The sequence below is a fragment of the Scyliorhinus canicula genome, chromosome 6 (genome assembly GCF_902713615.1).
Source record: "Scyliorhinus canicula chromosome 6, sScyCan1.1, whole genome shotgun sequence".
NCBI lineage: Eukaryota > Metazoa > Chordata > Chondrichthyes > Carcharhiniformes > Scyliorhinidae > Scyliorhinus > Scyliorhinus canicula.
In genome coordinates this window covers 138,812,800-138,826,544 of record NC_052151.1, presented here as the reverse complement: position 1 = coordinate 138,826,544, position 13,745 = coordinate 138,812,800, and the positions used below count along the sequence as shown (strand labels likewise).

Sequence of the window (13,745 nt, the reverse complement as noted above, 5' to 3'; positions counted from 1 at the left end):
CGTTGGTGCCTATGTGCACCATAATATAACTTAACCATAATAACTTGACTGAAGTCAGTACTTTTCTACTTTTGTCTACGTCAGATTGGAGGATTATAGTAATTACCTATGATGTGTACATATCAAAATTATCAAACCTATTCACTTATATATCACTTATGATTTTGGAAACTAAATAACATTTTGTGCCATTTCACAAGTATAATGTAGCACCCCAACACGTCAACATTTCAATTTTTCATATTTGTTTTCTGTATTTTGAATGAAAGCTCTATATTGCTCTCCTTTCACAGATTTACTGCTCTTAAAGCAGGGATCATTTAAATGAAAAGTATTGTGATAAATATTGGAAAATATGTTTATATTCAGTTTTCAAATTGGAAGAAAAATCACAGAAAAATTATGTTCGCCATACTTCAACAAATTAAACTTTGGAAAAGCTAGCAAATAAAAGGGATTGCATAAACTCTATACAATCCTTTACTAAATATTAAATTAACTTTCCACAAAACAAGGCATCCTAGCTTTTTATATGGGATAAATTCATTATTTCAGGTTGACAAAACAGCTTCAGAAATTGTATTAAAATATGAACAATTACAAATTCCATTGCATCCTTTGTCATTAGTGTAATATACATGAATGTTGCAGCGGTAATGATTCCTATATACACTGGAATTGATGGCTTGTAAACAATTGTCAAACATTAGGCCTCCTATTTGTCATGGTATTCTGACCATTTGGACAATCTCAGTTTTTGCTGTTAATCCTGAAAACGAGAAAAAAATATTAAAGTATTAACTGAGTAGAAATTACATTGCAAGTTAAATAAAACAAATTCAAATTGCAATTTTTGAATGTAGTTGAATTTTCCAAATGTTTGAAGAGTATTCAATGTTTTTTTCAGATATGTCACCGCAAAGCTCAGCACTATGATTTTCTTTCTATATACTAAATTCCTTGAGATATTCCAGCCGACTCCTCCAGTGTCATACTGGTAATAATGACACAGCTGTGGGTGGCACGGGGCGCAGTGGTTAACACTGCTGCTTACGAAGCTGAGGACCCAGGATCGATTTCTGTGTGGAGTTTGCACATTCTCCCTGTGTCTGCGTGGGTTTGACCCCCACAACCTGAAGAACGGGCAGGATTGGTGAGTTGGCCACACTAAATTACCCCTTAATTGAAAAGAAATAATTGGGTACTCTAAATTTAAAAAAAAAAGAATGCAGCCCAAGGCTGACCCTTTTTTTCTTGACTCCACTGGACTATCTGTATCCGGATGGATCATCTTCTCAGCCTTTTCAAGTTGGCAGCAAAACAGGTTTCGGGTAGCCATTTTGAGGATTCCTTACATGGCCACTTGGAGGGACCAGTGATGGGCATGAAATGGCACCCTGTGGCTTTGTTGGAAGGTGGTAGCTGCAGGCAAATGGTCTTCGTTAGGCCCTTTTCGAATCACAATTGACCACTTTGTGTTAGATTGCCATTGTGAGCCCACCTTTGGTCCATTATTATACAGGATTGCTTTGGGGTTGGCTGCGAGAAAGGAGAAACAGGCAGTAGATCTGGCAGGACATATCAAACTTGCTATTTCCACATCTTTCAATGACGGGATTGGGGAGGGTTACAAGAATTATAAGTTTTATATTCCAAATTCTATTACCACCCTCTCCAACACAAGGTATACCTCTATCCACTCAGGAGATTCACATTTTGCATTTTCTGAAGTACAAAAATCTGGAACATTAATTGTGTTTTTTTTGCATACAAAAAACAATTATTATACTATTTACGCTCTCCCCTTATTAAGTTACATTTGAAAGGAGTCATTAAACACCTATGTTTGAAATTCAAAATGGAGGTGATTTTCCCCGGATACTGTGCTAAAGAGCGTCTGATGTAGGCAAGATTAGGTCTTCGGCTGAAATGTTGAATTAGCCCGCATTTAGCTTAAGTTGCCACCTTAGTAAAGGAGTTGAAACATGCGCTAAGATAGTGGTCTGGGGGTTCGTTACGCAGTTGATTCTGTCTTAAAATGCCTCACAGAGCTCAAGCCTAAGAAATCTTAAACAGTTTACATTTCTGCCTGTCAATGGTGAATAATTCAGTTTCTGCCTGATGCTGCTTAAATATTGAAATCATTACACTCACATTAGTTCTCATAGTGAGGTACTTCTAATTATAGGAAAGAGTTAGTCATGTCCATCATTTAAAGAGCTGGTGGGGCAGCAGACAGAGAGACTACTATTGCCATCTCTGTTACCATCCCTGTTGCCAGGCAACTGCATGGCCAACTGGTCTTAATGCTCCAGAGTTACTTTCCATAGCCGTTTTCCCATAATTGGATTAATGACATTGTATTGTGGTAGCACTTCCACTGTTGAATGCAGATCAAATTTATTAAAGAATATTAGTATTGTAATTACATTATTACTGAAAAAGGATCCATCTTTTATGGAAAACTTATATCTGTAGCCAAATTACAGTGTTAAATAACTGCATTTTGTTTTTTAAATTTTACCACTTGCCAGGTGACTATGTATATTGCTGCAATTATCTTCTGCTCTAAGTACATAATCGTGACTATATTTCTAATAATAATGAAGCATATATTAACAGTCAGACAAAAAGAGTGATTACTCAACAGGCACCGGTTTATAATTCCCAGCCCCCGCCCCCACCCCCAAGCCCACCCCTTAATATTTTGTAGCACTGACTTCAACAGAACTGACTATCAGACGGGAAGTACAACAAGCGGCAAAGTAATATCATTTGCTTAATGGCATCGCCAAAGGCGAATATCTACCTCTAGTGGTTTACAACACAGAATTGAGACATTCAATCCATTGTGTTTCACTGTTCTTTGGTTTCGACAAACATTATAGAAGACCATTATTTCAATAAATATCTACCTTAGCTCTTCGAGCGCCAATTTATTTTTCGTTCGGACTTCTTCAGTTATTGGGTAAAGCTGGAATATTAATAACCCAATGATAATCAGTCCTGAAGGTGCTGCTACCACCAGCAGTTTTAGGGTTAAAACCACAGAAGGGGGCTGGAAACATGCTCCAGTTTCATAACCTGCAAAACTAGGATATGAACACCATGAAGCTTTTCTGACATCTACTCTAGAGCATACATGATATTTTATCTTGCATTGTTATGATGACTATTCTAATTGCAGATAACTTAAACTGGTAGTTTCATGTTAAAGTTGTTGTATTAGCTAGAGAGATTGAGTTACAGTGAAACAACTATTAAATCTCAAGATAGAATATTCTATAACATTCAGTGCCAGCAACTACAAATTGAATGAAAGCAAAATACTGCGGATGCTGGCATCTGAAATAAAAACTAAAAATTCTGGATAAACAGCATCTGTGGTGATAGAAATAGAGTTAACATTTCAAGTTCATATGACGTGAAGAAGTCATATGGACTTGTAACGCTAACTCTGCTTCTCTCTCCACAGATGCTGCAAGACCGACAATTGAATTAAATCATCAGAATCCTAGGTAATGTAATAGGAACTTTGTTAAACTGCTCAGTTTAACAGAAAGCCATCAGGAGTACATCAGGTATCACTTTCTGGCACCTCCCAGCAGTTAGTTTCAGAATGAGACTTTAGCAGGTCATCCAGACGTCTGTCTTCTCAATCATGTTGCATGGTGAATTAATAGTCAAGGATTGAGATGAAAGAGGGCATCTAGTTTAGTTCATATGGCACTGATACTGGGGGAAGATGTTTCTCTGAAAGTGAGACTGAGGTACGCTGAAGGGACAAACTATCAAGAGTTTAATTCTGCATCCAGGCATCCTAAGCGTAATTCCTGACTGCTTAATGCTGAATGTGAAATGCTGCAGCTCAATATCACTGACATTCTTTACCAAAATTGATATTTTTTTAAACAAAGAACTTGGGTACTTCAAGCAGGTGACAATATCATCACTTGGTGAGCTAATGCAACTAATTGCTTTACAAAGGGAAATATGAGCTTAACATGTTTGAAACACTTTGAACCACTTACTCAAGGATAAGTGTAGAGAATCCCAGTGAAACTCCAGCAGTCAACTTTATGAAGAAAACATAAAATGAGCAGAATATGGGTTCTACTCCTTTTAGGTTTGGATATTGAAGTCTAAAGTCATCAACAACATCAGGCAGCATAGACCTGCAATGGGAAATAAGCAAGTCTAAGTACAAGGTAAAATATTGTTGGGCACTATATTATTAATCCTAATATATATATATTTATATATACATTAATATCACAAATGTTAAACAAAATTTGAGAACTTGATATTCTAATGTAGATATCTACTGTGGGGTATGCATTTTCTAATACATGAATGCAATAAAATTCACAAGATGGTTATACTGCATAGAATCATAGAATCCCTACAGTGCAGAAGAAGGCCATTCGGCCCATCAAGTCTGCACCGACCCTCTGAAAGCGTACCCTACCCAGGTCCATACCCTGCCCTATCCCCGTAACTCCACCTAACCTTTGGACAGTAAAAGGCAATTTAGCACGGCCAATCCATCTAACCTGTGTTGGTCATTCTGGGTGAGTGTGCTTAACACTCAATTTAGCTCTGTTTCTTTACTTAGCTCTGGAGTCGCCAGGTATCGTTAAGATACCGCCACAAGTTCAAGGTGAAGTTCAAAGCAATAAAACCATACACCAATTAGTAAGTTCAAACAACTGAGTTTATTATAATACAATTATAATAACTACCCATGCACACGCTAAAAGGATTAAGCTATTCCTACCGCTAAATAAACTAATACTTATCTCGAAGGAACTGCCGGGTCAGGGAACAAGGCCTCTTGCTCTGGTCTGGTCTGCAGACTTCAGGTTGGTATAAGTTAAAAGGGGTCAGGAGTGTCTATCTCTGGTAGCGATCGTTGTGAGACACTTACTTGCTGGCGGCTGCTGTCCGAACCCTCTCCTCTCTCTCGTTCAAGGTTTTCTTGGCAAAAGCTGGTCGAGGTGCTGGTCCACGGAGGAGTGCTGGTCAAGGAGAGAGGAGGGCTGGACGAGAAGACTGAACCATATGTGGGACCTGTCTTTTATAGGTCCCAGGGATCTGCGCCCCTTTGGGCGGACTCCCTTACCTGCTTGGAATCGATTGGGTCTCTTCCCAATCGATATGTTTGAATCCCCCCAATACTGAGGCTGTTCCTTAGCTATTGGGCGGGCTTTCAGGCTCTTTGTTTTCGAACCTTGCTGGTGCCTGAGTGTCTGGTATCCCTTACAATGTTGCAGTTGCTTCCCCATTTGTGTCCATTGTCTCTGGAATCGTTCCATTAGAACATAGAACATAGAACATAGAACAGTACAGCACAGAACAGGCCCTTCGGCCCTCAATGTTGTGCCGAGCCATGATCACCCTACTCAAACCCACGTATCCACCCTATACCCGTAACCCAACAACCCCCCCCTTAACCTTACTTTTATTAGGACACGACGGGCAATTTAGCATGGCCAATCCACCTAACCCGCACATCTTTGGACTGTGGGAGGAAACCGCAGCACCCGGAGGAAACCCACGCACACAGGGGGAGGACGTGCAGACACAGACAGTGACCCAGCCGGGAATCGAACCTGGGACCCTGGAGCTGTGAAGCATTTATGCTAACCACCATGCTACCCTGCTGCCCATTAACATGTAAACTATCCCGGAGATTGCCTCATTAGTATGCGGAATGTTCGTTTCGGTGCTGTCTGCTTTCTTAGCAGACAGAATCCGCACCTGCTAGGTGCAGCCTGCTGGCGCTGCAAACATTGTCCATTTTATCCTATATGCTTTGCGTTCCTCCATTTTGTATTCAGGGAATGGCCAACTTTGGTGGCTACACCTGCACATCTTTGGACTGGAGGGGGAAACTGGAGCTCTCCGAGGGTATTATGTCTCAATGAGGAGAGTTTGATACTTGTATATTTAAACATGATTTCTTTATTGGTTGTCTTTAACTATCATCCATGGTATTGTTCACCATGCACGTTGGCTGCTTCTTCACAGAGTTCTGATCTGGACAGTTCTCCGAGCACCAATTACCATGTGACTTTGTGCATCATACCATGGGTAGTGCCATTCTCCAGTCCCATGTTAACCCTTGCTTTACATTACAATCACATGCAGGAAATATCACAACAGAGAGCAGCTTTCAGGTGCTGATATTTGCATGCATTGTTTTTCTTGTCCCAGGTGTGGATTTAGAAGTTCATGTCAAAGGAGCCTTGATGCGTTGCTGAAGTGCATCTTGCAGATGGTGTGCACTGCTGTCACTGTGCACTGGGGATGGAGAGAGTGCATGTGGACAGGGAGTCAATCAGGTGGGATGCATTTCCCTGATAGTACTGAGCTTTTTGTGTGTTCATAGAATCCCTACAATGCAGAAGGAGGCCATTCGATACACCGAGTCTCCACCAACCTCTGGAAGAGCATCCAACCTAGGCCCACATTCCCGCACTATCCTCGTAATCCCACATCACCTTTTGGACACGAAGCGACAATTTAGCATGGTCATTCCACTTAGCCTGCAGATCTTTGGACTGTGGGAGCACTTGGAAGAAACCCACGCAGTGCAAACTCCACACATAGAGTCACCAAAGGTCACAATCAAACCCGTATCCCTATTGCTGTGAAGCAGCAGTGCTAACTACTCTGTCACTTTACTGTCCTGCTGTTGATACTTTATTCATCCAGACAAATTAGAAGTATTCCATCACATTCCTGACATGCTCGCTGTAGAAGCTGGGAGGGCTTTTGGATTGGATTGGATTGGATTTGTTTATTGTCACGTGTACTGAGGTACAGTGAAAAGTATTTTTCTGCAAGCAGCTCAACAGATTATTTAGTACATGGAAGAAAAGGGAATTAAACAAAATTCAAGAAAATACGAGAAAATTCATGAGAATACATAATAGGGCAACACAAGATATACAATGTAACTACATAAGCATTCTCATCGATTGAAGCATACAGGGTGTAGTGTTAATGAGGTCAGTCAATAAGAGGGTCATTTAGGAGTCTGGTGACAGTGGGGAAGAAGCTGTTTTTGAGTCTGTTCGTGCGTGTTCTCAGACTTCTGTATCTCCTGCCCGATGGAAGAAGTTGGAAAAGTGAGTAAGCCAGGTGGGAGGGGTCTTTGATTATGCTGCCCGCTTTCCCCCGGCAGCGGGAGGTGTAGATGGAGTCAATGGGTGGGGGGCAGGTTCGTGTGATGGACTGTGCGGTATTCACGACTCTCTGAAGTTCCTTGCGGTCCTGGGCCGAGCAGTTGCCATACCAGGCTCTGATGCAGCCCGATAGGATGTTTTCTATAGTGCATCTGTAAAAGTTGAGCTTTTGAATGTCAGCAGATGAATTGCTTGCCAGCCATTGACGTGGTCTTGTATTTAGGTCGTTGGTCCAAATAGGTTACTGGTCATTGGTAACCCCCAGAATGTTAATGTGGGAGATTCAACTATCATAATATCACTTCCGGCAGCAGCCATGGAGTGCACGCAGGGCAGCTCTGGCTCAAAGGCGTTGGTTTTGGCATTTTTCTACCTGTTTGTCGAGTAGTTTCAGCAGAAAATTGGAGCGGAAAGTGTCGGAGCAAAGATTCTCCCCAGGATTGGCATGAATACTGGCTATCAGACCCGGCAAAAGGCTGGAAGGATCTGGCTAAGGAGTTGGAGGAGACCTGTGGCGCAGCACCAATTTCGAGAGTGGCTGAGGGGGAAGGATCACCATTAGTGGAAACGACTCAGATGGAGCAATTGATGAGCTTCATCAAAGAGGAATTTCAGCAGCAGAGGAAGGAGGTACACAGTAAGTGGTCGAGGGCGGTTGAGGGAACAGTGGCACCTCTGTGAGGGTTGTTGGATCAGGTGGAGTAATGCCTCGAGGCACAAGGGGCGATGATACGTGAGGTGGAGAAGGTGGTGTCTGACCAGAGCAGTCATATTGTGTCATCAGAGGTAGAGATCGAGATCCGGGGGATCTATGCAAGTCGCTGTGGGTGAAGGTGGAAAAACAGGAGAACAGGGTTTAGCACAGGGCTAAATTGCTGGCTTTGAAAGCAGACCAAGGCAGGCCAGCAGCGCGGGTTCAATTCCCGTACCAGCCTCCCAGAACAGGCACCGGAATGTGGCGACTAGGGGCTTTTCACAGTAACCTCATTTACTGTGAACTTGCAGAACTTGCGAATTGTGGGTCTGCCAGAGGGTGTGGAGGGAACGAGCGCCACACAGTACGTTTCGAGGATGCTGGCCGGGTTGGTGGGGGAGAAGGTGTAGATAAGGCCTCAGAGGTGGATACGGCCCATGGAAGCCGAGAGGAAGGGCGCCGCAGTGGGTTGTGATTGTACAGTTGCACAAGTTCGTGAACACGGAGAAGACCCTGTGGGCCAGGGCGAAGCGAGTCTGTGAATGGGAGGATAATCAAGTCCAGATTTACCAGGATGTTGGCGGGGAGCTGGCAAAGAGGCATGCGGGAATCCACAAGGCCAAGGCTGTGTTGTGCAGACGGAAGATTAGTTTAGGGTGTTGTGCCCGGCCAGACTTTGGGTAACTTCTGACGGCCGGGAGTACTATTTTGCAACGCCAGATGAGGGTGGTAGGGGTGGAGTATGCGGGAATTGGGTGGAGGTTAGTCACTGTTTGGGGAAGGTGCAGAGGCCGGGTGGAGATTGGAAATGAAATGAAATGAAAATTGCTTACTGTCTGTCACAAGTAGGCTTCAAATGAGGTTACTGTGAAAAGCCCCTAGTCGCCACATTCCGGTGCCTGTTCGGGGAGGCTGGTACGGGAATTGAACCCGCGCTGCTGGCCTGCCTTGGTCTGCTTTCAAAGCCAGCGATTTAGCCCTGTGCTAAACCAGCCCCAAACTTTGTAACTTTTGGCGGATAAGGCATTTTGTGAAAAGTTGAGACTGGCAATTGGGAATTAGAGATAGATAGATAGAGATAGAGATAGAGAAATACAGCACAGAACAGGCCCTTCGGCCCACGATGTTGTGCCGAACTTTTGTCCTAGGTTAATCATAGAATTTTGGACACTAAGGGCAATTTATCATGGCCAATCCACCCAACCTGCACATCTTTGGACTGTGGGAGGAAACCGGAGTACCCGGAGGAAACCCACACACACATGGGGAGGATGTGCAGACTCCACACAGACAGTGACCCAAGCCGGAATCGAACCTGGTACCCTGGAGCTGTGAAGCAATTGTGCTATCCACAACGCTACCGTGTTGCCCTTAAGAAGAAATCAATCTACACTTCATTATTCTACCCTAATCCATGTACCTATCCAATAGCCGCTTGAAGGTCCCTAATGTTTCCGACTCAACTACTTCCACAGGCAGTGCATTCCATGCCCCCACTAATGTCTGGGTAAAGAACCTACCTCTGACATCCCCCCTATATCTTCCACCATTTACCTTAAATTTATGTCCCCTTGTAATGGTTTGTTCCACCCGGGGGGAAAGTCTCTGACTGTCTACTCTATCTATTCCCCTGATCATCTTATAAACCTCTATCAAGTCGCCCCTCATCCTGCTCCGTTCTAATGAGAAAAGGCCTAGCACCCTCAACCTTTCCTCGTAAGACCTACTCTCCATTCCAGGCAACATCCTGGTAAATCTCCTTTGCACCTTTTCCAAAGCTTCCACATCCTTCTTAAAATGAGGTGACCAGAACTGCACACAGTACTCCAAATGTGGCCTGACCAAGGTTTTGTACAGCTGCATCATCACCTCAAGGCTCTTAAATTCAATCCCTCTGCTAATGAACACTAGCACACCATAGGCCTTCTTCACAGCTCTATCCACTTGAGTGGCAACTTTCAAAGATCTATGAACATAGACCCCAAGATCTCTCTGCTCCTCTACATTGCCAAGAACCCTACCGTTAACCCTGTATTGCGCATTCATATTTGTCCTTCCAAAATGGACAACCTCACTTATCAGGGTTAAACTCCATCTGCCACTTCTCAGCCCAGCTCTGCATCCTATCTATGTCTCTTTGAAGCCGACAACAGCCCTCCTCACTATCCACAACTCCACCAATCTTCGTATCATCTGCAAATTTACTGACCCACCCTTCAACTCCCTCATCCAAGTCGTTAATGAAAATCACAAACAGCAGAGGACCCAGAACTGATCCCTGCGGTACGCCACTGATAACTGGGCTCCAGGCTGAATATTTGTCATCCACCACCACTCTCTGTCTTCTATCGGTTAGCCAGTTCGTTATCCAACTGACCAAATTTCCCACTATCCCATGCCTCCTTACTTTCTGCATAAGCCTACCATGGGGAACCTTATCAAATGCCTTACTAAAATCCATGGACACTACATCCACTGCTTTACCATCCACATGCTTAGTCATCTCCTCAAAGAAGTTAATAAGACTTGTAAGGCAAGACCTACCCCTCACAAATCCGTGCTGACTATCCCTAATCAAGCAGTGTCTTTCCAGATGCTCAGAATCCTATCCCTCAGTACCCTTTCCATTACTTTGCCTACCACTGAAGTAAGACTAACTGGCCTGTAATTCCCAGGGTTATCCCTATTTCCTTTTTTGAACAGGGGCACGACATTCGCCACTCTCCAATCCTCTGGTACCACCCCTGTTGACAGCGAGGATGAAAAGATCATTGCCAATGGCTCTGCAATTTCATTTCTTGCTTCCCATAGAATCCTTGGATATATCCCGTCAGGCTCGGGGGACTTGACTATCCTCAAGTTTTTCAAAACGCCCAACACATCTTCCTTCCTTTTTTTAAAAATTTAGATTACCCAATTATTTTTTCCAATTAAGGGGCAATTTAGCATGGCCAATCCACCTACTCTGCACATTTTTGGGTTGTGGGGGCGAAACCCACGCAGACACAGGGAGAATGTGCAAACTCCACACGGACAGTGACCCAGAGCCGGGATCGAACCTGGGACCTCAGCGCCGTGAGGCGGTTGTGCTAACCATTAGGCCACCGTGCTGCCCTCACATCTTCCTTCCGAACAAGTATCTCCTCGAGCTTACCAGTCTGTTTCACACTGTCCTCTCCAACAATATGGCCCCTCTCGTTTGTAAATACTGAAGAAAAATACTTGTTCAAGACCTCTCCTATCTCTTCAGACTCAATACACAATCTCCCGCTACTGTCCTTGATCGGAATTATGTGGGGCTTAATTAGAACAGGGAGGTGTCAGCGGCCACATTTTGGGAAGTGTTGAAGGTGGTGGTTTGAGGGAAGAATATTTAATTTAAGGCTCACAGGGATAGGAGGAGGGGGATCATAGGCTGCTGCTGGATGAGATAGTTGAGGTGGAAAGGAGATGTGCTAGATGAGATCTCTGAGGATCAAACAGGTTTTGTGAAGGGTGGCAGCTCTCCAGCAACATTAGGAGGCTGTTGAATGGAATTATGATTCCATTTTGCACCTTGGGAAGGTCAAATACACCGTGAGAGAGTCAATTGAGGGGTTCTATCGAAGATGGCGGCTGTTTATAATGCACTTTAAAGAAATGGCCACTTTTAGCTGTTGGGGGTGTAGTTTATTCGCCTTTTGGGTGGTAGTTCTGTTTGGTGGGGGGAGGGGGCAAGGGTTGGTATTTGTAAAAAGTGTTTGTTTGTTTATGTCTTTTGTAATTTCTGTATAAAATGTCAAAAATTGTATTAAAATAATTTAAAAAAAGACCATGGACATGATTCAATGAAAAACTTTCTAAATCTTATAGCGAGCGGCAACTGCAGTGAGCTTCCCAGCTCTTGGCCTGGCGAGGCCGTCACAATCCAGCGTTAATTGATCCACTTAAGGAGCCCCCACGGGCATCACGCCAGCTGATTCGCTGGGACCACACCCACCGGCATCCCCCTCCGCCCACACCGCTAACAAGATAGAGCAGCACTTAAACTGCTCTTGCATACCCAACCTCACCCAGCTCGCAGCCATGGCGACGAGACAACCGGTCCCACGATTCGGGGATGCTGACCTTGGAAGGCTCCTAGAGGCAGTTGAGGCCAGAAGGGATGTCCTGTTCCCCTGAGAATCCTTGATGGTCATCTACAGGGCAGCCAATGCCGCCTGGGGGGAAGATGCTGCGGCCGCCAGCTCGGGCAGCGTAACCAGGAGGATCGGTGGCACCCTGTGCCACAAGATGATCAACGACCTGCACCGGAAGGCATGGGAGAGCTGGGACCAGATCCGCCCACTCCCCTCCCACCAAGGGAATGTGCCTGCCACTGCCAGGACCATGGGGAAACCACCATTGATCTCCCTGTGAGACTCATGGAGTACGGATCCCCAGATTGGGGTGGAAGCCACCTTCCTCGGGCTCGTTATGTACTAACATAAAAGCAGGCCCAAAGCAGAGGCTGGTGTGATTAGTTCTCCCAGCAAGCACTGTACTGGGAGTGGTCTACTGCTTTGAACAGAACTGTGGAAATAGTTAATAAATTAATGTTCATTTATCACCTGCGTCCTCAGGATACTAAAGATGGGATACGAAAGATGCATTGAAACCCATGTCTGCCCTGATTGAAAAATTATGGCTAAGGTAACTAAAACTTAATTTGCAAACTTTTGAAAAAAAAAATTTATAGTCTGGATCTCAGCTGTGAAACTCATTACCGTAAACTTACTCACTAATTGTGCGGTTTAGAGACATAGAAAAAATAAATTATCATAGGCTGCTCGGTAGAAAACAAAGTTCAGCAGAGAAATTAATCGATGTGAAAGCTATTACGTGTGTGCTTTAGAGGAATGTGTCTTAGAATGGAGGGTGTGAAGGGATTGGTATGATGTCAACGATTGGGTGTATAAATCCAAAACAAGTAAACAAACCTAAGTTACTTACCATGGCAACAGGAAATGTGCAGCAATGCTCTGACCAGAACAGACTGCCACCACATAGAACAGAATTATATGGCGTGGAAATGTAATCATCATAAGTAAAAATGGTATAATCCACTATAAACAGAGAAGAATACAATAAAATTTAATTAAAATCTGGATTATTGTCTTCGGACCCAATTTACATGTGTTTTAAATACAAATAAGGTTCTCCTTGCTGTTTCTCTGTATAGTTTAGTGCTAAAGACTAACTGCACTTTTTTGTGTGTCGGTAACTTTTACTGCATGGCAGATGAAAACAGAGCAAAAAGAGTTGCACTCATTGTGTCTTTCTGCCTAGCTTCAATGAAAACTTTGTATTAATGGTAGGTGGAAACTTCTCTTTATGAATGCCAGGGTTCCAAATTTTCTTGAACATTGATTTTTCATTGGAAGACGCATATGCCCTCTGCAACTGAAAATGGAAAAAAAAATGAAAATCGCTTATTGTCACGAATAGGCTTCAATGAAGTTACTGTGAAATGTCCCTAGTCGCCACATTCCGGCACCTGTTCGGGGAGGCTGGTACGGGAATTGAACCGTGCTGCTGGCCTACCTTGGTCTGCTTTAAAAGCCAGCAATTTAGCCGAGTGTGCTAAACTAGCCCCAAGCTGGATTTTTGAGTCCAATCTTACGTGGAACAGGAATCCAGCAGATCCAAGTTTTGTGTTGAATTCCTGATCCACAGCCAGCGTCTCCATGGCCAGTAAAATTTCAAACCTTAAACGTTTTACCGAACAGAACTTAGTCCCAAGTTTAATCCTCAGGCTACACCTTAGAGTCATAGATGTTTACAGCATGGAAACAGGCCCTTAGGTGTTTGATCTCAGCTGAGCTGAGCCACGTGTTACAATT

General features: G+C 43.8%; 1 protein-coding gene across 4 annotated transcripts in view; it reads right to left on the bottom strand.

Annotated features, from left to right (window-relative positions):
- Nucleotides 1–400: 400 nt before the first annotated feature.
- The window catches only part of mfsd2b (major facilitator superfamily domain containing 2B), a 159,208-nt gene continuing 145,863 nt past the window's right edge, over nucleotides 401–13,745 (bottom strand). For 3 of the 4 annotated variants that reach the window (XM_038800195.1, XM_038800197.1, XM_038800194.1), the window contains 4 exons: nucleotides 12,856–12,968; nucleotides 4,032–4,175; nucleotides 2,916–3,092; nucleotides 401–769 (listed from right to left, as the gene is read on the bottom strand). In XM_038800195.1, coding sequence (XP_038656123.1) covers nucleotides 751–769; nucleotides 2,916–3,092; nucleotides 4,032–4,175; nucleotides 12,856–12,968 — 453 coding nt within the window. In that variant the 3' untranslated portion in view covers nucleotides 401–750. The remainder of the gene's footprint in view (nucleotides 770–2,915; nucleotides 3,093–4,031; nucleotides 4,176–12,855; nucleotides 12,969–13,745) is intronic. The other variant, XM_038800196.1, reaches the window with a different exon arrangement.